At 55.3% G+C, this 24458-nt stretch overlaps 6 protein-coding genes across 6 annotated transcripts; 4 read left to right on the plus strand and 2 right to left on the minus strand.

Annotated features, from left to right (window-relative positions):
* Positions 1-400: 400 nt before the first annotated feature.
* Positions 401-2771, plus strand: CDEST_05794 (uncharacterized protein; the record flags this gene model as incomplete). The annotated part of the gene is made up of 5 exons (XM_062921953.1): positions 401-600; positions 659-1031; positions 1099-1297; positions 1359-1547; positions 1627-2771. The coding sequence occupies 5 exons, from the start codon at positions 401-403 to the stop codon at positions 2769-2771; spliced, it is 2106 nt and encodes a 701-aa protein (XP_062778004.1).
* A 1100-nt stretch (positions 2772-3871) lies between these two features.
* Positions 3872-5734, plus strand: CDEST_05795 (Putative Macro domain, DHS-like NAD/FAD-binding domain superfamily; the record flags this gene model as incomplete). The annotated part of the gene is made up of 1 exon (XM_062921954.1): positions 3872-5734. The coding sequence occupies one exon, from the start codon at positions 3872-3874 to the stop codon at positions 5732-5734; it is 1863 nt and encodes a 620-aa protein (XP_062778005.1).
* Positions 5735-9274: 3540 nt separating this feature from the next.
* On the plus strand, positions 9275-10213 carry CDEST_05796 (Putative egh16-like virulence factor; the record flags this gene model as incomplete). Its single annotated transcript, XM_062921955.1, has 2 exons — positions 9275-9858; positions 9923-10213. Exons 1-2 carry the CDS (start codon positions 9412-9414, stop codon positions 10211-10213), a joined length of 738 nt encoding a protein of 245 aa, XP_062778006.1. The 5' UTR covers positions 9275-9411.
* Positions 10214-11820: 1607 nt separating this feature from the next.
* CDEST_05797 (uncharacterized protein) lies at positions 11821-13651 on the minus strand. The gene is made up of 2 exons (XM_062921956.1): positions 12758-13651; positions 11821-12636 (listed from the first exon to the last, which is right to left on the minus strand). Exons 1-2 carry the CDS (start codon positions 13090-13092, stop codon positions 12276-12278), a joined length of 696 nt encoding a protein of 231 aa, XP_062778007.1. The 5' UTR covers positions 13093-13651; the 3' UTR covers positions 11821-12275.
* Positions 13652-16509: 2858 nt separating this feature from the next.
* On the plus strand, positions 16510-18883 carry CDEST_05798 (Putative amine oxidase, FAD/NAD(P)-binding domain superfamily). Its single transcript, XM_062921957.1, has 2 exons — positions 16510-17285; positions 17374-18883. Exons 1-2 carry the CDS (start codon positions 16716-16718, stop codon positions 18880-18882), a joined length of 2079 nt encoding a protein of 692 aa, XP_062778008.1. The 5' UTR covers positions 16510-16715; the 3' UTR covers position 18883.
* Position 18884: 1 nt separating this feature from the next.
* Positions 18885-23142, minus strand: CDEST_05799 (Putative AMP-dependent synthetase/ligase domain, phosphopantetheine binding ACP domain, AMP-binding). Its single transcript, XM_062921958.1, has 7 exons — positions 22746-23142; positions 22632-22667; positions 22169-22565; positions 21852-22088; positions 21693-21768; positions 21121-21605; positions 18885-21008 (listed from the first exon to the last, which is right to left on the minus strand). Exons 1-7 carry the CDS (start codon positions 23031-23033, stop codon positions 19288-19290), a joined length of 3240 nt encoding a protein of 1079 aa, XP_062778009.1. The 5' UTR covers positions 23034-23142; the 3' UTR covers positions 18885-19287.
* Between the last annotated feature and the right edge of the window lie 1316 nt (positions 23143-24458).

Below are 24458 nucleotides of genomic sequence, written 5' to 3' on the forward strand. Positions count from 1 at the left end.
GCTCAAATGCAAAGGAGGTGCCGAGATAGCTGTGCTGGTCCAATCATACCTAGTAGGACTCAATAAATGCAGGTAGGCATTACAGGCTAATACTGTATCGCCCTGCAGTGCATGACGCACGTGTCCTTACTATCGAACCTGCCAGGTTTGTGGGCTTTTCTTACTGGTGCCTGAAGACTGTAGGTGGCGAGTGCTGTTCGTTCTCTTCCAAATTCACCACACCCCCAGCCTGATCCCCACGCCAGCTGGTCTGACGAAGCTTTGCTTGGGGACATGAGGCACTTGGGTTGTTCCTTTCCGCCGTCGTTGCTTGTCAAGATATGTAGCAAATACACCTACGAAACAATCTTCCCAGAAGTTTTGACTGTTTAATTTGGGCAAGTAGAGACAAGTAAACGACATGGGCTCCAAGATGGTTGAAATTCCGTCAACCGCAAACAGCGATATGGATTATAAGGGCCCTCCTGACCTGATTACAACAAAGAATAGCGCAGCCCGCTTCGTTTATGGGACTGTGGGCGGAACAAGTTCTGTGACCTCGGGAGACTTGGTGTTTGTGGATGATTTTGATGCCTTTGTCCCGAGAGACCAGGTCCCCGAGTCTGTTACTGAGCTCGATACCATTGTGGGCGTGGGATAAAAGCTAACAGAAAAGTAGCCGAACGAAGTGTTTCGTGAAGTCGAAGAAACACATGCAGCTTTTCCAAGATACACTGAAGAAGTTCATTCAGAATATGGAAACGCGGCAGGCATTCAGAAGGCTTGGTGTCGATCTTCAAGATCCGGCGCGTTGTGATCTCGAATACGTCTTCGACGTAGCAAAGATTGCTGTCGAGAAACGGGATGGCACAGGTAACCTGCGGGCTTGCAAAGAGTTCGCCCGCAGTTGCCTCAAGAACGCAAACAGGCGAGACACGGCTCTGGGTGCAATCATGTCCATGATCCCTGGAGACATCTATGGTTCCGTCCTCTCTGGTGGCGTCATGACAATTTTGGCAGTGAGTCACTCAAATAGGCCACAATCAGGCTGGGTATCCAGCTTGTAGTCGGTTTACTTTTTGGAAAACTCAAGAACTGATGATTCAAATCTTTCTTTAGGTTGCCGATGTGCATGAGAAACGAAGGCAAGCCGTTGAAGACGCTCTGGCTTATATACCCAAAAAGCTGGCCATGGTTCAGAGACTCTCCGATGTTCACATGAAATCAGAACTCCTCCACGAGAGAGCTGATGGAGTCTTGGTTGCTATCTTTGTTGTCCTAGAAGAGATTGTCAATGATTTGACAATGGATTGGACAGGTTTGTCGAAAGATATCTCGAGGTCTGATGTATGGCGGGAACGCTAATTGTGTGTCAACAGCCAAGATGAAATCAAAGATGAAGTTCGGGGCCGAGGATCGGATCTCCAATGCGTTGTCCTCTCTGGACGAGAGTTTGTCCGAGTTCGAGGCAGAGTTGAACATTTGTACCCAGCATCGGTTCGGTCGGATGCATGAAGCAATAATCGCTCAAGGAGAGAACATCCAGAAATTTCTAGACATGGCGAATGGTAAGTCAAGTCAACTGATGACATCTTCATTGGCAATGGCTTGATATGGCGTTTTCAATGTTCACATGCAAGGAAATAGCCTTTGCCGCAAATCTCAGTGAAAAAACTTCCGACACGGCAGTTCAACAGTTCTTGGAGAAGCAGTTTCTTAACGCCTTGACGATTTATTGCGCTAGCGACTCGAACTTCAACACAATCAACGGCGGGCGTAAGTCGGACTCGAATGCTGGCTTTTCAGACAAACATGTACTAAACATCAATGCAGTCCGACTACCGCCGATTTCAGCCGTTCAACCGACCCAGGACAGTGAGGGAGGAGATGGACAGGTAAACGACACCAGTGATGTTTTGCAGAAAAACAGACAGATCGTCGACCAATGGCTCGAATCAATCGGGGAATTCGATCCCAGCTCAGAGACACACATCAAAGAATGCATTCGCGCCGGTCTCGGCCAACTGACGCACGATGACCGAGAAAAGAGCGAGTGGATCATGTCTTCTGATGAATTTCGTGATTGGATGCGCCTCGACAAGTCGAATATTCTCAGTATCAGAGCCGAAGAGGCGCCAGATGGCTTGTTTCACCCTTTCTCCTTCACAGCTGCTCTGGTCAGCGAGATACTCCAGAAGTCGACTGGCTACCCTGTCTTGTCCTTCTTCTGCGGCTTGCGGACAAACGGCACGTTTGACAGCGTACTAGGCGGTCCCATCGCAGTCCTTAAGAGTCTTAATGGCCAGCTCTTACAATTCTGCCTCCGCGAGCGGCCAGGAGTCGACTTGTCCTCACTCGAACAACGAAAAAGAAAGCTGCTAAAAAAGTCTACGAAGAGAGCGGAATACGGCGTGAGGCTTTTCCGCGGTCTGCTCGAGTCACTAGAAGACAAGGATGCTGTGTACGTGATCCTTGACTCCTGGTCGCGGTTGCTCGGGCCGAGGGAGGAAGCAGATGATGTGATCATGGGGCTGTGTCAGACAGTCAAAGACTTGCCCAACCTGGTGATCAAGCTGCTCGTACTCGACGCCCTTCCTTCGGATCCCGTGCACGAGTTGGCACATTCGTTGCTGTACGTCCCCGAGGAGATCGACGGTTGGAAAAACGACGTACAATTAAGCCAGTTGGAGCAAAACAATCTGGACCTAGTCAAGGAGCTCGAAGAAACACGCCGCAGGGAAAGCGAGGACTTGGCCGAGTCGGATTCGGAAGACTCGGACGACAGCGGGTAGATATGGACTATGTAATCAGGCATGGAGATACTCATCCCATGGGGCTGATGTGCCCCCAGATGAACGGATAGGGTAACGGGTAGGAATATGGGCTTTAGTTCAATAGGACCTTAGTTCTTCACAATGTCTTGCTCCAGCAGGCTACCATTTTGGTTACAACGGCTTGCGACATATGGTTTCTCGAGAAATGTGTGCACTTGGTGGTGTATGAGAATGACTTCGATATCGAGAAAGAAAAATGGTTGATTTCACCTGAGGTTAATTGGGAAAGCTGGGAAGTAACATTTTAAGTTGGAGTGTTGATGTTGATCTTGTGCTATCGGCAGAAGGCTAGATGACTTGGTTATGTGTTCTCAGCCCACCACGTTTGAGTTGTCATTAGAACAAGCGCGATCATTACTTAGCCAAGACGGAAGGAGGCAGAACAGAGAAAATTGAGTCTAAAAGGTTGTCATGGCAAGAGGCAACGTCAGTCAGCTTCTCCTCATCGTTGTGCTTCTCAAATACCTTACTCATTGCTAACGAGGCTTAAGATGTAAACCAATTGAGACTTTCTAAAATACAAATCTAAGGTCATTTGTACAGCGACCTCAATGGCCAGGAACTGTTTTCTAGGAAGTTCTTCGACTAACAAGCTTGCAAAGCCGCCGCTAGCGTAAGTGCGTCGCACAATAAATACCACGGGGCACATGCCAAATGGCGGATGCATGATAAATGAGAATGAGACGCATTCAAACACAAAGCGCCGGTCAGCAACCGATGACTAAAGAGATTTGTAAACTTGGTTGTTATTAGTGCATCTGAAAGTGATTTCGAACCAGTAGTCACTTCCTATGGTTGATGGAGAAGACCAAGTCCTTCGATATGTACGGAGGCAAAATGGTTCCGAAAGGTCATTTCAGCCACCCACTCGGAACCATTTTGCCTAACAGCGCAGATGAGATTTTTCTCATTGAAAATCGAGTTCGCCGTCAGGAAGAACATAATAGTATCAAGCCGGTCAACACCACTTTTGACAAAACAAGCCATTCAAAGGTCAACCCGGCGAAAGTTGCATCATTCTATTATTTTTTCAAACCTCTTGCGCCCAACATCCAAAGATGGCCAGCCTAAAGCACGTCCTGATCCATTTATTGGACGAATCTGACTCGAGATCTCGCGCAGAGGATGACGACCGCCATCACCACCAGCATATCAAGGATCAACTCGACGACCTGGAACCCTCGAGTCATCTACGACTCCTCCAACAACTCCTCTGCGTACGGCAGCCCGAGCCACCGCTGTCAGAACGAATTTTAAGCGAGATCGACTTAGTCTTGCAGCAGCTGGCGTCGCATCGACTTCTCACCCAAGCCGAGACCATTCAACCGGCACTCGCAATCAGGAGAGAAAACGGCAGGGACACGAGAATCGCCCTCTGGAAGGGGGACATCACGACCTTGTCCGGCGTCACGGCCATCACCAACGCCGCCAACGGCCAGGGCCTCGGGTGTTTCCAGCCATCGCACCGCTGCATCGACAACGTGATTCACTCCTGGGCCGGCCCCCGCCTACGGCACGAGTGCCACGCGGTCATGGCCTCGAGGACCCGCGATATCGCACCGGGCGAGGCCATCCTCACGGGAGGGTACTGCCTGCCAGCAAGCCATGTCGTGCATACAGTTGGGCCGCAGCTGCAACGCGGCTCCAAACCAACAGGGATCCAGACGAGGCAGCTCACGCAGTGCTACCGCGGCGTGCTGGACGCAGTTGAACCACTTCCCGCAACACCAGATGGCAGGAAGATCGTGGCCTTTTGCGGCATCTCGACCGGATTGTTTGCGTATCCGACGCGAGACGCCGCGGCCGTGGCGGTCGACGCGGTCGCGGATTGGCTCGCAGACCACGAAGACACCTCCATCACGGACGTGATTTTCAATACCTTTACCGAGGAGGATCATGCCATCTACAAGGAGATCCTGGCCTCCTCCTCCCACATCCTCTTCGCGCGTGCAGGGACGGGCATCTCGCCGAGTCCGCTGGCGGCAGAAGCGCATCACCAACCTCTCTCGTCGTCGACGTCGTCGTCCTCGCCGCTAGTCCATTCCGACTCGCTGGAGCGCGCCAAGCAATGGCTGAAGTCTGCGGATGCGGTCATTGTAAGCGCAGGGGCCGGGTTGTCAGCTTCCGATGGGTTGGATTACACTTCGCCGGCGTTGTTTGCCAGGCACTTCCCGGGCTTCCTGAAGTATGGGTTGCGAACTCTGTACAGTGTCTTCGGCTTCGATGGTTGGCCGACTGAGCAGGTCCGCTGGGGGTATTACTTTACTCACTTGGCCATGGTTAGGTCATGGCCGAAGTCGAGAATATACCACACCCTTATTTCTTGGCTCGAAAAGTTTGGCGACGATGCGCACGTTCGAACGTCCAACGCTGACGGTCTGTTCATCGCCAACGGACTGTCCCCCGAGAGGCTATCAACTCCCCAGGGCTCGTATTCTGTCTTCCAATGTCTTGCCAACTGCCGCCCTGACGCTACGGTTTTGTCTGCGCCCTTAGTTGACGATGCACAGGCGTCACTGGACCCTGTAACTCAGGTCATAACGGATCCAAGCAAAGTGCCCTTTTGCAGGTTTTGCGGCAGCAAGATGAGCATCTGCGTGAGGGCAGGTCACTGGTTCAACGAATTACCCTTCCAGGACGGGGAGAAGAGATGGAAGGGGTTCCGCCGGGACGTCGTAGGCGACAGGAAGAAGACGACGGTGATCTTGGAACTTGGCGTCGGAATGTCGACGCCGGGGGTCTTGAGATGGCCGAACGAAGACCTTGTAATGAGAGGCAACGGGTGCGTGAAACTTGTGAGGGTTGGGTTAGGGCCTGAGACGGCCGTCCCATGGAGTTTGGAGGAAGATGGGCTGGCGACAAGTATAGACGGCGATATCTTAACAGTAGTGATGGAATTACTGGGACAAAGCGAAATCTGAGGACTCGGGGTGGTGGCAGACCGGGGGGGGATAGCGTTTGCTTCTAAAAAAGATCGGTTGAGGGAGTAGAGCGTCTCATCCCCAGCGTCAGATGATGGGACGAAAGCAAGTGAGGAGAGTCTATCCCATAACGGGGGTCGACTCAGGAGCATCTCGTAGATTACTGGTTCAAAAATCCCATCCCCCAGCAGCGTCACAAACGTGCTTCACCAGAAACAGGCCGTGGCCCTGCATCCCACCACTTTCAGCGATAGGCGTACAAGTACGATGTACTGGTTCGTAGCGACGCCAATCTAACTCGTTCCTGGCAGAACGCATGAACTCACGGCTCTGGGCTATTGCTTCGCCAGGCACAAGCTTTTGCACCGAGAGCCAATCCAAGAAAGGTTCGTATTCGGAGACGGTTGATTGCTTCCACGCTTTGGACTCTGACGCAGGATTCCCCCTCCCGGACGGGCAGCTTCTCATTATGGGAAAGTCCTCGCTTTCCTCTGCTGCCTTGTTCAGGAAACGAAACCTGGGGTGCCTGCCTGCTCAACAGCGGCAACCTTGCTTCTCGTCCCTCCACTTTCACCCAGGACCTTTCGCCCACTAGTCGGGGGTTGAAGCTCTTCGCGTCTCTCTGGAGAAAGCCGGCCGGTTTGTGTTTTCCTTGGAACCTTGGCACCTTGGCAGTGCAGATAAAACGCGCTTGCAGCGTCCGGGCCGCGTCGGCTTCTTTCGTGCAGCGGGTATTCGGCCTGACGACTTTGACGACTCGCGTGAGGCCCGGTCGAGGCTGAAAACCCACAGTCACCACCCGCCGACACCACACAGGGTGGAAGTAAACATGTTGTGATTGGTCGACAATTTATGATTGATCTACAGCAGGCATAGCGGCCGCGGGAATGCAAATCACTGTGTTTCCAGCGTCAGGGGGCGCAGAGTCATTGTCAGAGGGCTTCCGTTTCTCTTGCGGCGGGCGTTACGGAGACATGTGGGGGGAAAACGGCCGGGAATAGTGGGTCTTCTTCGCCGGCTATCGGCCCCTGAGCCGGAAGCGAGCGCGAACTCGCAAACAAAGAGGCCAAAGCGAAGCTGCTCATATCCGGCACAACCGCTCCGCCAACTGTTGAGAAATCCATCCAAAAAAAAAAAAAAGGATTTAGCTACGAGGCTGCGTCAAACTGTGTCGATGTTTAGCTAGCGAACCAATGCCTTCGTCCTCGGTTTGTGTGTGAGCCGGACGCCCCGAGTCCGGATTCGGTTGGATGGGGGCGCGCCTCATGGAATGGAGGAGGCGAGCTCGCCCTGCTCACGCACAAGCCAGAATAGCCTGCGGGCGTCTTCTGTGTGCCCTATGCTCATCAATATGCAGTCATGGGCAAAACCACCCCCCTACCCGGGGTATGAGCGAAGCTTAATCTGGCCGCCGTGTTTCCGAGAAAGAGAAACTCTTCTCCAAGCTTATTTCTCCCTAAAAAAACTCCCGCTTCCATTCTTGGGTGGGGTCACGCTGTTCCAGATCCAAGTGTGCCTTGGTGAAGCACGGACAAGGCAAATCGAGGTCGACGACTCAGCCATCGTCGCCCCCCCTTCTCCAGGGAATGCCTCCCCAACTGTACCACCGGTCGTCTGTTCAAAGATCCAAGCGCAACATCCCCTCCCCCCTCCTTTTGAACAAACCTGCCCCTTCTGCACCTTATCCGCATGTGGAATTGCCTTGTCTGTGTCGGAGGAACAGACAACCGACAGTCACTGCCCGGGTCTCCCTTGACGATGAGCCCGTATTGCCCCTGAATTTGGAGCCGCACGACGACAACGGCGGTAGAATGACCTGTTCTGCGCTGTGTCGGTATCCCCAGGGGTTTGCTTGGTGATCCGCAGGGACGAGAAACGATCTGCGGTGCATCCCGACGCGCCTTGGAACCGGCCGGCAAGCTCATGCGTCTTCTTCGGAGCTGTGCCCGAGGAGACGATTCACAAGATCGACGAAACACGGCGCGCGCGCACCCAATCGTCGGTTCCGGTACCGCGTTGCCCTCGGCGATTGAATTTCCCTCAACCTCCTGGACTAGGGAGTTTCCCTTTCTCCCCTTGTCTCCTCTTGCCTCCTATGTGCTTCCCCCCCCCCCTCCTCCTCGAGTCCTGGATGCCACCTCCTCACCGCACTCTAACGCACATCCGGAAAGGTGCGAAGTCTCTTTTGCGTGGCATACTCTCAACATACTTTTGAGCCGCCGAGTCAAGGTTCTTCAACGGGCCAATGGGAAGGAAAAGGCTGCTACAAGGGCAGAGACAAGCATCGGCAATGACGAAGTTTGCCCTGGCGTGCCTGGCACTAAACGTTAGCTCCCGCAAGCAGGATGGAGTGCATACCATACCATCCGTCGTGGCGTCCAGCGGCTGTGTCTGTTCATGCTTGTATGCACCGTCCGGATTGAATGGTTTCTCGTCCGCAAGACACGCAAGATCTGCACAAGAAATTACAAGACCCGGAACCGCCAGCATGGCATGACGGGCATGACTGTCTAATATGACATCTCAACTTCCCTTCATGTGTATCCACTGTCGCCCGCTGTCGGTTCACCTCAGTGCAATGGTACCAAGGCTCGTCGTTGTTCCAGAACATTAAGATGATAGGCGTCACAGGGAGCTCTGCGTCTATCTCGCGTCCTCTCTCTAAGTCGTTCGCTTTAGACTTCCCTCCCCCCCCCAAAGGACCACCGTTCTGGACGGCCGAGCGCGAGTTCGAGACTACGCCGCAAGGCCATTCCAGCGAGCAAGCATCCAACGGCTCGCGTCGTCCTGCCTGCGAAAGTCTCCGTGGCACGGTCTCGTAGGCGAACGGGTGTTTGATCTGGCTGCCCGTCACATTCTCCTCCCATCGCGCACCCCAGATATGCGGACGTGGCGCAGATCCTGCAACAGCTTCCCTCCCTGCACTTACCTGTACCCTCCGCCAGGGATGTGCAACAAACGTTTCCTGATCTGCGACAGCGTTTCTTCAGACTCCATACTCCATCAAGCCGGGAAGTAGGGGGATATGCATTACAATGCGATTGGCTGGCTGTTCCGCAAAAGTTAGCTACCCACCACCACCCCTACTTCTCTCTCCTCCGCCTTCTCCTCCTCCCGGCTTTCACATAAACATACTCTCACCTCTCTTTGACTTACACAGAGCCTCCTCGACGACGTTCGAATCGGTCATGGTCGTGTTTCGAACCCGCCTCCATCACGAGAGGCGGTTGTTGTCGCCGGTGTTTGGCCTCATCTTTTTGGGTCTCCGGTCCAAACAATATGCTTGATCTTGAGTTGGTGCCAACGCGAAGGGTTGTCCTAGAGGGGGGGTTGGAGGAGCACCGGATGGTAAAACTTGCCGGCAACGCTCGAAGAGGGAGAGGAGGATGCTTTTTTGCTGTGTTTCCTTTGCATGTGGGCTGGAGGGGGGGGGGGGGACGGTCGAATGTTGGATAGACCCAGGCATCGCCGTCTCTCGAGTACAAAACGGGCTGCTCCTCCCAACCTTTCCCTCTCGTCTCTTCTCATCATCAGCATCAACATCTTCAGCTTTTCAGCAGTCTCTTTCCTTCTCTTTCGGTTGACTTCCCTCCTCCGGCAGGATACTACTCGTTGACAACTCCTCTGGAAAGGAGTTTCCATCATTTTACATCTACAACAAAACCAACTACTTCACAATGTCTCTCAAGACCGTCGCTGCTGCCGCCATCCTCGCCGCCGCCCACTTGGTGGCTGGCCATGGTGCCATTATCGATGCCACCACCGCGGACGGCGGTAGGGCTATGGGTCTGGGTGTTGATCCCAACACTCCCCGTGACGGCACTCGTGCCCAGCCCTTCCAGGTCGATTCAACCCGCTTCAAGGGTCCCAGCTCCGACACCGTGGGTCAGACCACTGGTGGTGGAGAGAACGATATCGAGTCCGGTACACAGGCGATCATGGCGATGACTGGCCAGCCGCTTCCTCAGATCAAAGCCGGCGGCACCCTCGAATTGACCGTCCATCAGGTCAACGCTGATGGTGGTGGCCCTTACACATGCGACATCAATGAGGATGGCACCGCCACCTCGTGGACTGAGGTCGCCGTCCCTCTTACCGTCCCTGGCCAGAACTCCCGCAACCGCGTAAGTTGACTCCCCGCGAGGTCCCATTGCTTCATGGAACGCCAAGCTGACTAGTTCCCTTCAGGACGGTGCCATCACCGACCACCCCATGAGGGTCACTATCCCTGCCGGTCAGGCATGCACGGGTACGGTCGCTGGCCAGCAGAACGTCTGCCTGGTCCGCTGCATGAACGCCGCCCGCGCCGGCCCCTTTGGCGGCGTTGTCCCCGTCCAGATGATGCAGGCCGGCGCCACTCCCGCCGCGGCCCGCCGCAACCTGGGCCGCGCCATCGCCGAGAGGGAGAGGCAGTTCAAGCGCATGATGAAGCGGGCCGTCGACGCCGAGGCCGCCGAGCTCGAGGAGGATGAGGAGTAGTTTTTTGACATCACTCTCATTTTGCACATATTCCAAAGTTGAAAGTTGGCACTAGTCTTTTTTTCTGAGAGAAGGTGGAAGGGGGGGGAGATTTTACATGTAACAGTACTGGATTACTGATAATGAGACACGACTGACTGCCTGCTCTAATTTGGAGTATGGGAGCCTTTACTACTGTGGTTCCTCTTTGTCGGTGCTTCGAACCAAACCTGTTTGCCGTCTTTCTGGCGCTGCTCTCCAGAACTTCAATCTTCTGTCGCCTCGTACGAGGCTTGATGGCGAAATCTGGGTTCCTACCTAGCCATCGACTCCCAGGCCCATCACTCCAATAGGCTGTGAACGATTGCAGTTGGTTCAGTTTCCTGTTTCGGTGTTGTTGCATAAATAGTTTCCTCTAAAAAGTAAGATATTTCGTCTGGTTCCGAACATGAATGAATTATCAAGGAAACCTTGGACTGTCTGTTCTACTGCGCGGTTGGATACACTTGCTCTTGCGACGAAGTAATGCAGGCGGGACTTGTCGATTCTAACAAAGTGAAACGAAACAGCGGACGAGGATCCCCCTCTCTCCTGCTCTCAAGCCACACACCATCTACAAGTATCTCATGGGTGTCAGACCGTCGTTGAGTTGTTGGGCTGAAACGGAGGCTCGCTCTTCGGACGAGAATTGGAGCCAAAGTCTGATTAACGTTTGCGGTTCCTGGAAAATGGATCTGCGTAATGGAGCCCATCTCGTCATATCGGCGGCACTCACATCCGACCTCCCCCCCTTGATGATCATGAGATGTATTTCTGAGGCGAGGGGTCATTGGCTGGTTCCTGGGGACATCGATCAGCAAGCTCTGCGAGGATGTTTCGTACCTGACTGCGGTGGGGGGAGGGGGGACGGGGGAGGGGGGAGGCCAAATGACAGGGGTCCGATGTTGAACAGTCGGGAAACCTTGAACCCCTTTTCACAATCAGTTCAAGTACGTTCTTCTGTTGAAGTAAGCGCCAATAGAGTTGACATCGTGGACAACGGGTGCAAACGGTCATGCGTTCGGTTTCGGTATCTGCTGACCCCATTTCCTCGGCTATTCGCGCGCCCTTACAACGTAGGCAGGCATTCAACAGTCTTGGAGATGTGCATTGTGATGCAACTGCGGCAAGACATGGCCTCCTCTGTGTCGACTGTTCGTCAGTAACACGTTTGTGGCTGGCTTGGAAATCTCTTAGATCCATGACAGGTTTACGGGAGATCCAGGCCTGGAAGGTCACACAAGCAAATCGCTGAAATCATCGCCGAACGAACATTTGAACTTACTGTCTACCAAAGATAGCCTCAGCAAAACCTTCGTGCAGGACAGAAACACGGGAGTGGTTGTCTCAGTGCCGGACAGTTCACTGCTCCGGGAGAGTTTCCTTGGTGGATTTTGGCTTCTTCTCGAACCGTAGCCAAAAGCTTGTGATGAGAAGTCGGGTAACCGGCCTGCAAGATTACTTTGCACGTCATGGACGTGAAGAGACCAGGGCCTAGGACCACACACATTGACCAGATTCTGTGGTCTGGACGATTGTCGGGACGACTTACAATTTAAACAGAATCATCATCGGTATGTAAATAGAACAAGCACAACACGTTCCCGCACGTGCAAATATAAAGTGACCACTATAGATGAAACCTTTGAATGATTATCCAATCTCAGTCAGCATGTGTGAGTGGCTCACTTGCGTGTTGCTGCCACTGCCACTGCCATGGCTCAGGGCCCAAGGGCTCAAATGTTGAGGAGAACAAAAGTCGCCAACACAGCGTCATCTAAAACTCAGGGCAAGCTCAACGACACCGAACAAAGAGGACTGTCCTCCAAAGTCCCGAAACTCGTAAATGTGAATTGAATATTATAAGAAGTGAAGGCTACGAGAGTTGGCGAGGGCGTCACTTGGCGGTAAATCAGTGACCCTCCACCCCCGTTTCCCCAACATCTCGTAGACGAGGTCCTGAAGTCGTGACGTAACATTCTCTCTTTTGTTTTCTCCTCCTCTCCCCTCCCCCTCCCCAGCGCAGCGCATCATCAAGTTTCTACTACCAAGCCACCAGGCTCGCGAGCAGGAACCCGATCACAAAGGCCGCCCTCGAGTTGCCGCCGCGATGCGGCGCGGCGTTCTCCCCCGTCTTGACGGCCACGCCGGCGCCGTCGGTGCCGGTCGCGGCGGAGCCCGCGGTCGCGCTCGGCGTGTAGTCCGCGGCGATGCCGTCGATGGGGTGGGCGTAGGCCTGGGCGGGCGTCGTCGTGGCCACCCAGTCGATGGTCGTCGAGAGCTCCTCCGGGTTGTAGACCGTGACGGTGGCCGTCTGGCTGAGGTCGAAGTTGCTGTAGCATGTGCCGCCATAGGCCGGGCGGTCGGTGTCGATCGCCTTTGATGGCGCGGCGAAGGTGAAGCCACTGTGTTTTTTTGTCAGTCATTCACCGTCCCTCTCATGGGTTTTTCTTTCTTTTCTTTTTTCCTCTCCAAAGTTGAAGAGGGAAGTTGAGGAGGGCGGGTTTCTTTTTTTTTCCAACGTACGACGCGCAACACGCAATGTAGCCGTTTGCCCAGGTGCTGCTCTCCGTGTTCCACCCGTCCGGACACACCAGGGGGCTCATGTAGGGAGCGATGGAGCTGGACTTGGACATGACGGATTCGTACCCGCCGAGCCATTCCGACGGGTAGCATGACGAGGTCGTCTGGTTGGGCAGGGGTACCGGCTCGTTGATCCAGATCTTCTCGAGGGCGCCGACCAGCATCGTCAGGTGGTTCTCGGCGCATTGCGCGGGCGGCGTGAAGGTCGTCGTCAAGGCCACCGCCGAGATGGTCGGTGCCGGCGCGGCCGGGGTGGTCTCTGCTAGGCGGACAGGCATTATGCGGTTCGGGTCGAAATATGTCGGTATTTAACGTTTACGGTGTGGGAATTGAAAAGAGCGGGCTGGTGGCGCGAAGAGAACGGCCGTCGTCGATCAAAAAGGAGCGGAAGGAGTTGGTTTGGAAAAAGAGTGGAAGCCGAGTTGATCAAAAGAGTGACTGATGGGTTAGTTTGGCTGATGGGGATCACGCTGGAGTGCCGATGAGGAGAGGATCTCGGGGGCGGGAAACACGAAAGCAAGAGAGAAGAGCAACCGGCCGGCCGTGGGTGGCATTGGCAAACATCCAGGAGTTTTAATCAAGATTCCCTGCTTCGTTGGATGTAACCCTCTTCCCGGTTGAGCTACGTAATTCCGCCTCCTCTTCATTTCGATATTCAGTGGACCCGGATACCCGCAACCCCCTTCCCGGACAACTCCCGCGAGCTTGTCGAGCTTGTCCAGTTGATCATCGTGATCTTCCCGAACTTGGCGGGAGGGTTAAAGGAAAGAAGAAAAAGCTTAGGCTTCGTGTTGATATAGCTTTCTGTTGATGGAGCAACCGGGTGTCATAGCTTGACATGCTTATTCGCCGGGAATTAGCGATAAACAGCGACTGTAATAACTGACTTTCTCGTATATGTACTCTGTAGGCAGAGCACGCTGTCTTGCATGCATGCCAACTCTTCGGCAGATGGCCTTTCTTTGGATGTGCTGTGCCACGCGACCCTCTTTAAAGCCGCATTTTGGTCCCACCCATGACGATCACAAACGCCCCTGAGCTAGCTAGCATGAGAAATACTGGGCGGAGAAAGGGGGCACAACCGTCCGTCCGTCACGTGGTGTTTCGCCCAAGTCCACAAGAACCAACAACACAAGTTCGCCTTTGTTCAAGGGGGGGGGGGGACCAGTCACATAACGGCAGCGGACAGGTTTCTGTAGTAGTAGTAGTCTCGGGGGGTGCTTCATGACTCGGAGGTCCGCGCCGGGGGGGTGTTCTGTCGTGCGTGGTATGATGTTCAGACCTTTCCTCCGAAGACGGTGAGTGGAGAGGCCATGAGATGAGTCTGGACCCCGGCCGATTTCTCCTCACCGTGAGTGATTTGCAATGCAACGTGCGAAGAGGAGGCAAACTACACCACCCGGAAGAGAGCAAGGGAAAAAAAAAATTAGATTAGCGCCGCGCTCGGTCGCGCGAAAGCGCATGAACTGGGAAGCCCACAACAATACCCGGTGGGCGTCACCCAATCGATCCTACATGGCATTCATTTCACGCTTCCTGCAACCCCCCATCGTCGTCCGTGGCCCGGATCATGATAGGTCAGTGTCGTGATGGGTATTTGTTCATCATCCTTTCGTAATTGTGCCTGTCGCCCTTCCAACTAGTTCGGGGGTGGGTTGATGTGGTGTGGGAGAAAGGTGTGGGAGAAAGGTGTCCGGCCAATCAAGCGTTGCTTCCCAGCCACTATTCTGCTCTCGACGGAACATGGTACCTTGAGGAACGTCGATTCATGGTGGTTTTGGGGGACTAGAATTGTAGAAACAAGATAGATTCACATGGGCGGATTTCGTTTGGATATAGCAAAGATAGTTACTCATCATTAGTCGGGCGCTGACAGGGTTAGCCCAAGCTGTCACAGCCAGAGTACATAGTAGACTGGACCCGCATAGTACCTTTTGCAGGGGCTCTGGCGACATGCTCGCAAACCCAGTTATCCATTTCGGGTCTTCCTCGTGGCCTGAAGTCCTGTCCTACGAGACGATCATTTGAGGTTGGGGATTTGTTAAGAGGAAGTCGTCCTTAAGATTCCAGTTCAGTGTCAGTACAACTGTTTAAAACTCTTTGTGGAAAAGGGTGCCCGCTGTGTCAACTGTACTGTCATGCATGCACGCACGCCTGACCAAAACTCTTAACTGACAGTAGTTGGTAGTGACTCATGTCACTACTCGCCCTTGTCGACTAAAACTCATGAGGCTCATTTAAGAGAACCAAGCTGACTTGGGAAAGTTAGCAAATCAGCACTAGCTCTAGTAGGCATGCATAGCTGAGCCAATCGTTGATAACGACTAAACAAACCGTTGTCGTTGTGGTACACTTGGAAGTGGTGGTATTTGCAACACTATATCATTTATAGTCAATGGCATCGGCCAATCAGCAACACATCTTATATCATCCAATTGTGACAAATCGCGCACCGGATGTTATGAGATGAGTTGCCAGTTTCCTAGGTAATCCATACAGTTGCGTCGGATTTTTCCCTCATTGTGCTTGATGTTACCCCGGGTTGGGACCGCCTCATCACTTTCCGTCCACAATGAAAGTTTGGCCTTTTCTATCCTCCCACTCCGCACCAGACGTTGTCCCCATGGGCATCTGAGACCCGGCCATTCCACCATGGAGGAACAATGGACAATGCGTTACCAAATCTGCGGAGCACCCGCCGCTGGACTGTTGAAGATAAGTTATCTCGGGCCAAGAGATTTGGGCTTGTCGAACCCCGATTTTGTTTCCTTGGCGATGGGCAAGCCGGCTTCACACGTTTAGCCGACGGTCCACAATTACACCGCTCTTGCTCGGAGAAGAGATACCGTCGCATTTCCGTCCCGTGTGCGAAGCCATTGGCCCTTGAGAGAAAACTGTACGGGCTGTGCAACATTGACTCGGCAGTGGTAACACATCACAGTCCCCGAGACTTGAGTAAGTCAAGAAACAGGAGGGGGGGGGGGGGGGGGGGGGGGGACAGTTCCGAGTTGCCTGTTGTGGCATCGGGCCTCCAGATATCCACCCCAGAATCCCCGCCGTCTGGAGTCAGTCAGTAACTCATTACATAAAACTTCCCTGGGGCGGGTGCGTTTCTTGATTAACCAGCTTCTTTTTGCCATGTTACCGACATCGTTATCTAAAGACAGGAATGTGATCAAGTGTGTCCATGCACCTGTAGAAGACACGCTTTCTGCCGAGATAGACAGGTGACACACGATAAGGACCCCGAGGAAACAAGAGCCGGCTGTCGGGTTCCTTCAAGCTGGGTTCCCCGCGGTTCCGATGCCGGGAGGAGAAACAAGGCCGGGCCCATGCAACCGGCCCTCCCGCCAAGCCGCCAACGATATGGCTTCTCATGAAGCGAGAAACCTTGAGCCCTAGGAGACGACGACGACGACGCCCAAGTATGCGCGATTAGAATTTCCCACGTTCTGGATGGTCCGGCTGCGCCCTCTTTGGGCATACATCCCACGTTGTTGCAGTGGTTGCGGAGCCCGGGGGGGCGCCTTGATGATTGATAACGACTATGCTTAGTGCGTGCATCGCGAGGAGAAAACACGACGAGGCCAAGACACTGCGATAGTGAGAACCTCGGTCCCGGGACCAGTTTCTTAATTTATATTGACGATGCCCAGCCTCTAGAACACCGCCAAGTCTCGATAATGTCCATCAAGGTGCTTGTCAACACCGCAATCTTCAGAGCCTCACAGGAGCAGAGTGAGCTTTGAAGGGTTGCTCTCTTAGTGAACTTCAGCCAGTGACTCGACTCCTCGGTACAAATAAAGCGAGGTCAGGTCACTCGTGGTTCGAGATCTTGGCCGTCACTATCCCTATACTCTCCCCTTTATCCTTGTCTCTATAGCTGTTCCAAAGGACAAACATGGCTGCTCGCTGGTCAACTTTGCTCACTGCGGCGGCAACTCTGTGCCAGACGACGCTTGCGGAGCCCATCTTCCGCGAGGCCGTTTCGTTCCAAGGCCCCTTTGAAGTCGAGAAGAACGGCATCCAGAACATCAACATTGACTACAATGGCTCTCTGGATGGCGAGCTGTCTATCGTCTACGGTGCTTGTGGCTTGAAGGCCCCCTTCGAAGCGCACCACAAGATCGGCCGGACGCACATCGGATCGCACCCTGCCGCCAAGCGCCATCTGGACTGGATCGACCAAAGGCCTACCAAGTTCGTCTGGCTGGTACCCGATGATGTCTCCTCGGGTTGCTTGCACGCCTTTGTAGACGACCAGCTCGTCGGCCGCTCGGCGGAACACGTCGTCAAGAGCCGCAAGGTCAGGAAGCGCGCGACCTTCGCCGAAGCCACGGACCCGATGGGACCGTGGTTCGACGGCGTCGAGTACCTCAAGCAGAAGCAGCCCGACGAGGTGTTTGTCGCATCAGTCAAGAACAAGACCTTTGGCATCTTGGGCGCCGGCATATCCGGTCTGCACACCGGTGTAAGTGACCCCATCATCTTCTTGGATGACATTTTCTGCTGGATGAGTGACACTGAACTGATGACACTTTTTTTCTCTCCACAATTAGCTGCTGCTCGACTCTGTCGGCATTCACAACTGGAAGATCCTCGAGTCCTCCGAGAGAATCGGAGGCCGCATTCGCACCACGTACCTGAACGGATCAACCCCTGACGAGCACCAGCACCACGAGCTTGGCCCCATGCGGTTCCCGCACACCATCCACGACGCCGAGACCAACGAGACGTACCCGATCAACGACCAGAAGATGATCTACCAGCTGGCCGACGTGCTCAACGAGATCAACGCCAACGCCGGCGCCGACCCTTCCCTCCAGGTCAAGTTCATCCCGTGGATCCAGGTCTCAGACAACGCCCCCGTCGCCACCAAGGAGCGGCGGCCGGACGGCACCGTCCCGGGCCGCAAGGAGATCGCCGCCGACCCCTCGCTCATGACCAACACGACCTACTCCAACGCCACGGCCGCCAAGGAGGCCATCCAGGCCCTGGACGACTTCAAGGCCCTGACCCCCGAGAGGGCCAAGTTCTACGCGACCAACGTCTTCAAGGCGCATAAGGAGGCCGTCGAGACGGGCATGTTCGACTTCTCCGAGGTCGAGTACCTGCGCCACGTCATCGGGACGGACCTGAACGTGACGGACGAGGTGACGCCATCCAACATCGTCTGGCCCATGTGGGAGTTCGAGACGGTCTACTTCCTCGCCAATGAGTGGCGCACCGTCGACGGCGGCATCAGCCGCCTGCCCGCCGCCTTTGAGAACATCATCAAGGACCGCATCGCGTACAAGACCAAGGTCTTCAGCGTCAAGTACAACGAGGAGGCCAACAACCTCGACGTGACGTGGCGCGAGACGGGCAGCAACCCCTGGCTCCGGAACGCGACGACGACGGAGCAGTTCGACTACGTCTTCAACAGCGTGCCCTTCAACCTGCTAAAATACTGGGAGCTGCCGCCGCACTCGAGCCTGATGCGCCGCGCCATCGAGCGCACCGTCTTCCTCGGCGCCGTCAAGGTCGCCATGCAGTACAAGACGCGCTTCTGGGAGCACCTGGACCAGCCCATCATCGGCGGCTGCGGGCGCACCGACATCTACGGCATCGGCCAGATCTGCTACCCGTCCTACAACATCAACGGCACCGGCCCCGGCGTGATGCTCACGTCGTACGCGCCCGACGCGGACGCCGTCGTCGGCTGCGCGATGCCGGTCGAGGAGCACATCGCCTACATCCAGCGGGCCATGGTCGAGATCCACGGCCCCATCGCCGATGACATGTGGACGGGCAACTACGAGCGCCACTGCTGGGAGCAGGACGAGCACCACGCCGGCGCCTTCGCCGTCCCCATCGTGCCGCAGCAGCAGCTGTATCTCCCGGCCTTCTGGCAGACCGAGTTCAACACCGTCTTCATCGGCGAGCACACCAGCTTCACGCACTCTTGGGTCTTTAGCGCGCTCGAGAGCTCGACCCGCGGCGCGGTGCAGATGCTGCTCGATCTCGGCCTGGTCGACGAGGCGAAGCAGATCACGCGCACATGGATGGCGAGGTGGATCAGTGTTTGAGAAAAGAAGAGGGAAGGGAGGGAAAACTTTACTGTTCAAAGGACTCCTATTTTTGAGCTTGAAGACACTTGAATAAATACATGCTGGTGTAACTTTGACAGACTCGGTAACTTTTGACTTGACAAAGAATGAATGTGAAGAGGACACCTGAGTACCTGCATACAACAACAGGCGGTACCTCTACAGTAACAGTAAGTTTACCCTTGAGCAGCTGCCTATACCTTCATCTAGGATACCGTGTACAGCAGCATCTAGAACGGACTCGGAATAGCTTGCGAGTTCTCCAGAGCCACCCTACTCAACAGTACGAAAGCATCCCAAGTCGGTCCCTTGTGTGGATGGATATATATCAGAGCCCCGGCGTCGTCAATTTTGGAAATCGTCATTTGTCCTACACACACTCTACTACAACCGACCAACACGTTGCGGAGCGCCCTCAAAGTTCCACTGCTTACACCAGTGAACCATCAACTCGGGAGTAATGGGTCGGACCGACCGCAACGAGGGGCTGCAAGAGACAGTCTTCCGGGTCTCGTGGGTTCTCGCCCTTGGGAGGTCCTCGCCGGGAGACGCGGCACCGCGATAAAAGTCCACGAGCTTCAGCCCGGGGTTGCGATCGGCACCGAGCGCGCCCGCGGAGGTCCGGCTCGCTTCCAGCCTGTCGACCCAGTCCTTGAAGCTGATGAGCTCCGGAAGCCGGTCCTTGCCGTAATACCGCTGGATCGAAGGGGCCAGCTGGTCAAAGCGGGTGACGGACGGGTTGGTGCCGTGGAAGTACCCCTCGTGGTAGTCCCTCGACTCCTCCGTGAGGCCGCCGATGTCGAGGATCATCCTCGACATGGTCTCGACGGGGACCCAGGCCACCGCGTTGAGCCCCGACAGGTGCCTGGGCAGGGCCTTGAGGACGAGGCTGCTGGCGACGATGGACGGGAGCCATTCCTGGCGGCTCCAGGCGCCGTCGTCGGCAAGCGGTCCCGCGATCTGTCCGACGCGGACGATGGCGAGGGGGAAGTCCCCGACCTTGGCGGCGTCCTCGAGGACCATGCTGGAGACGAGCTTGCTCTGGCCGTAGCCCAGCCCCGAGATGCCGTACTCGCGCAACGAGGTCTCGGGCACGGGGCCGCGGCTCGGGTCCCAGCTGCCGGTCGTGCCGATGGTCGAGACGAAGACGACGACGACTCGCTTGTCGGCCGCGGCCGCGAAGTCGGCCAGGTTGCGGACCCCCTGGATGTGCGGCCGGAAGGCCTCGAGGGGCATATTGAAGTTGACCGCCCACGCGTTGTGGACGATGCGGTCCGCCTCGCTGAGCAGCCGGGAGTAGACTCCTTGGGGGAGCCCCATGTTGGGCTGCGCCAGGTTGGTGTGGAGGAACTCGACCTTGCCGCTCTCCGCGGGCTGGCGCAGGCCGCGCTCCTCCATGGCCTTGGCCTGCTTCCCGGCACCGCCGTCGGCGGACCTGTTGAAGCAGACAACCTTCTTGACGCGGGGGTTGCGGATCAACTCGTCGAGGAGGTAGCAGCCCATGTTGCCCGTCGAGCCGGTGAGGATGACGGTCTGCTGCTCCTTGGCCGGCTCGGGACGCCCGGACTTGGCGCGGATCAGGTCCTGCGTCATGGTTCTGTACAGCTGGTCCATCAGCCTGTGGCTCTGCGCCTCCTCGGCTTCCTCGTTTCCCTGGGTCTTGCCGTGGGCGACGGCGTCGAGGATGTGCCCGGCGAGCTGGATCGGGCTGGCGTGGCTGTAAATGTCGCGGGCCTCGATGACCACGCCGCCGTAGCGATCATCCGTGGCTCGGAGACTGGCCGTGATGAACCGGGCGGCCGCGATGATCTGCAGAGAATCCATGCCGGCGGCGAAGAAGTCCGTGTCGGAATCCAGATGCGGCACGCCGAGGTGCTCCCGGAGGAGCTTCTCGATGGACTTGCTGAGGGCGGCCTGGGAGCTCATGTCCAGGGTCGGCACTTTGGACAGCGGGATCTCTCTCGGGTTGGCGTAGAGCTCCTCAATCTCCTCGGCGTAGAGCTTGACGGTCGCCGCCCTCTTCAGGGCCCCCTTGTCGGCCATGACGAACGGCTTGTCCGGCTTGGAGACGGTGATCAGGTGTCTGACGATCCGGCCGTGGGTTGCTGGGCGTTTCTTGGTCAGCAATGGACTTCTCATATCAGAGATGCGGGAAGAGTTTGACGACTGTTGGTCAAACTTGAGGGGAAGTCTCATGCATATTTGATATCGACGTACCAATGGTGGCATTCGCCTCGGCAACCTGCGGCATGATGCGATCAATCAGGTCGTCCGTCTCCTCGGCGGTCTTGGGTTGGACGAAAGGCTCGATGATCAAGGCGGGCTGGAACTTCTGAGCACCGACAATGATGGCGGCTTTCACCGCCGGGTTCCCGCTTATGATCTCCTCCATCTGGACGGGGTTGAGCTTCTCGCCGTTGGACAGGTTGATGATGTTGTCCGCGCGGCCGTGGAACTTCCAGTGGTGTGGCAGCGTCGGATGCGGCTGGTACAGGTCGCTCGTCCGGTACTCCTCCTTGTCGGGGAACGTGTAGAAGACGCCCTGGGTCGGGAGTTGGGTCGACTTCCTGGTGATGACCATCTCGTAGACGTTGTCCTCCGACGTTGCCTTGCGGAACTCGAGACCGGATAGCTCTTCGTTGTAGATGAAGTATTGCCAAAGCTCAGAGTTCTTCTGGTAGTAGAGAGTAAATGGCAAGGTTCTGTGATGCTGATCAGCCCATTCGTTCTTTTCCATTTCTTCCTGTTTCTTTTTGTCAAACCAAGAACCAAGGAATGTGTAGACACACTCTGTAGCACCAATGATGTTCATCAGCTGTATCCCGTTCCTCCACAAGATGTCTCCAGCCTCCTTGTTGAGAGGACCTGCAGTGATTTAGTCTTAGCATTCTAGGTCATCAAAGTCAAGTGCGCATGTTTTAAAAGGCAGCTCTCCTCCTCAAACTCACCTCCTCCAAACCCGACAAAATTGAGTTTTTTCAATACCGCAATCTGGTCGGGGCGATGACACATTTCTTCCAGGAGTGACGGAGGCAGTCCCGCGCTCGTTGCGCCCGTAGCCTTGATGACCTCGATGGCGAGGTCAGCCGTCAGAGGACGTTCCGGAGGAGGATAGATGACTTCTTTGCCGCTTAGGATGGCGGTGCTCATGAAACCGTAAACGCCGCCGGCGTGGAACATGGGCACTGGCGGCTCGGGTCAGCATGGAGGGCGGTACAGCCAACTCAACTTCACACTGGTAGCAAGCGGTATGTGGAACACTCACTGGGGCTAAAATGCCTCTCTGCCAACCTCTCCATCACCCTAGACATGGGTTCCGCCCCGTTCCAGTCCGGCATTAGGTGGAGGGCGTCCGACAGAGTCACGGACCCGTGCTTGACGACGATGGGCTTGGGGAGTCCCGTGCTGCCACTCGTGTGGAGGACAAGGAACGGATCCCACTCCGCCTCGGCCGCGGTCTTTGTGTAGGGGACGTTGGGGAACTCAGGCTTGGACAGGATGTCGTGAAGCGGCTCCATCTCGAGTTGCTTCATGTCCCAATGCTGGAGCCAGAACTCGGCGACAGACCGGTGCGACTGGGGGCGTGCCACCACTCGGCAGTCGGACATTTTGAAAAGGTTCAGTTGTGCCTCGATAGGGTTCCGTGGAGACACAAACAGAGCCTGCGACTCCCGTCAACACTTTCAATCAATCCGTGAGACGAGTTGAACCTAGGCCCGAAAACCCACCTTGTATCCTGCTTTGATGGCGGCAATCATCATGATCTACACAATTCGTTAGCACCGGATGGCCGCGGGACAGGAGTAAACCCCCAGCCTCAAAGCCAACTGGAGGCAACGTACGGCGTATCTCGCGTCATTTGGGCCAATGTAAGCAATCGTCGGAAAAGTATCAGGGGCCGGTCTGCCGCAGTTCTCTAGGATGACATGGGCAACGTAGTTGATGGCATTCGCGAAGCTTTTGTACGACACTTTCCTCCACCCATCCCGAGGCTCCGACGTGTACGGCGTCGAGAAACACGTCTTTTCGGGCTCGTAGATGGCTCTTTCATCAACGATGGCGGGCAGAGTGCGTTGCCCGCAGACAGTGAGACTGCGGGGCTCCGTGACTCGGACGGTGGTGGTAGCCATGATTTGATTCCTGAAGGTGGTTGTTAAATCAAAAGCAATGTGTCTTGATGATGGTGACGAGACGTTTTCTATCGATCCATCAATGGGAGGATGAACGGAAAGTGAATGGCTTCATATATCAGACCAGGTCCCTCGGCCCTTTTGGACGTAGAGTTAGGACGACATGTGACGTATCAAGGCATTCCTAAGCATTACGAAAGAGAAAGAGAGAGGGGAAAACAAAGAGACCTCTTGTGGCATTCAGAGTTTGGGCTCCCATTTCTCCTGGCGGGCTTCGCGTACCGTGTCTGTTACAGAGTTTCACCGTTGATTACCTCGGCCGGACTTTAGACTGGTAACTTTCCGTCTTCTGCGCCGGCCAAGAGTCAGAGATGCCACTTCAATGTTCCTCCCCAAGGGCCGGAACCTCGGTGCCGCTGCCGCGTAGAAAGATGGCCGGGTCCTCGTGTCACGACGTCATTGCGTTTTTTTGTGTCAACTCTGCAGATCATCCCAGATGATGATAGTCAACAGATCGACTCGCTTGGTGAGTGCTGGCACGCTCACCGTGCAAGAAAAGTGCTCTAAAAGTGCGTGTCCGCACATTGGACGACAAGTGAGCACAGCTCCTCATCCAACACAACGACCGCGATTGTCGGCACTTATTACGCATCATAAGACTTTTGGCCAACACCGCCATGAAACTCTGTTCTGCGGCAGTTCCTACAGAAAGCCAGCTCGCAAGGTCTCGCTCTCGCGTTAATGTTGGACGAGGGTAGGTCTCCTACAAGGCATATGCATGCTGATATTATCAGCGAGTGGCAGCGTGTCTAACTTGAGACCGTCGTGCCAGTGATTTGGAAGTTCTTCTCTCCAGCGAACAACCAAGAGGGAGTCGCCAGAAATGACAAGATGGCAGTCCAGTCGAACCGAACTCCTGACTCGTTTGGGACCTTCCGATGCCTCGGCAAAGGTGTGTCGGGCGGGGAAGCTACCAAGATTTTCATCATAGCTTCGCTGCCGACGATGTACCTCGTTCTGCAGCCAATGGCAGGACGCGCTGCGGAGAGATAGAGTGGTTAGCTGAAAGCTTAAAACATCGAGGTTGCTCTTTGAGATGTGACGAGACGGGACGGGACTCAGTCTAGCAGAGTTATCATCCTAGATGCTGACCGGCGTGAAACGGGGCCTTGTCGGCTCCGGGCCTGTCTCCGGCTCCGTGTCACCGGCTCTTCCATGGCTTGTCTCAACCCCGCTTGAGCCGGGATTCAAAGACCGATCGTTTCGTCAACGTCGTACTCAACACAACGCTCGCGTAACTTTATCTGCATTGGTCTTTATGGAAAATCTCCGCGTGGCCAACGCTCTCTCATCTTCTGTTGCCAAGCTACCTCGGCACCATTTTACGGTCTATCGCCCGCGCCCGCACGTTCGGCGCCCCCGGAG

Source organism: Colletotrichum destructivum, chromosome 3 (assembly GCF_034447905.1).
Source record: "Colletotrichum destructivum chromosome 3, complete sequence".
Taxonomy (NCBI): Eukaryota; Fungi; Ascomycota; class Sordariomycetes; order Glomerellales; family Glomerellaceae; genus Colletotrichum; species Colletotrichum destructivum.

Bases quoted from the DNA above. Each gene is read 5' to 3' on its own strand.
- CDEST_05797 (XM_062921956.1), bottom strand. From the start codon at position 13,092: ATGCCTGTCCGCCTAGCAGAGACCACCCCGGCCGCGCCGGCACCGACC. The intron at 12,637-12,757 runs GTACGTTGGAAA...AAAAAAACACAG, and splicing joins TACATTGCGTGTTGCGCGTC to TGGCTTCACCTTCGCCGCGC.
- CDEST_05798 (XM_062921957.1), top strand. From the start codon at position 16,716: ATGGCTGCTCGCTGGTCAACTTTGCTCACTGCGGCGGCAACTCTGTGC. The intron at 17,286-17,373 runs GTAAGTGACCCC...CTCCACAATTAG, and splicing joins TATCCGGTCTGCACACCGGT to CTGCTGCTCGACTCTGTCGG.
- CDEST_05799 (XM_062921958.1), bottom strand. From the start codon at position 23,033: ATGGCTACCACCACCGTCCGAGTCACGGAGCCCCGCAGTCTCACTGTC. The intron at 22,566-22,631 runs GTGGGTTTTCGG...CGGGAGTCGCAG, and splicing joins CCATCAAAGCAGGATACAAG to GCTCTGTTTGTGTCTCCACG. The intron at 21,009-21,120 runs GTACGTCGATAT...AGAAACGCCCAG, and splicing joins CGAGGCGAATGCCACCATTG to CAACCCACGGCCGGATCGTC.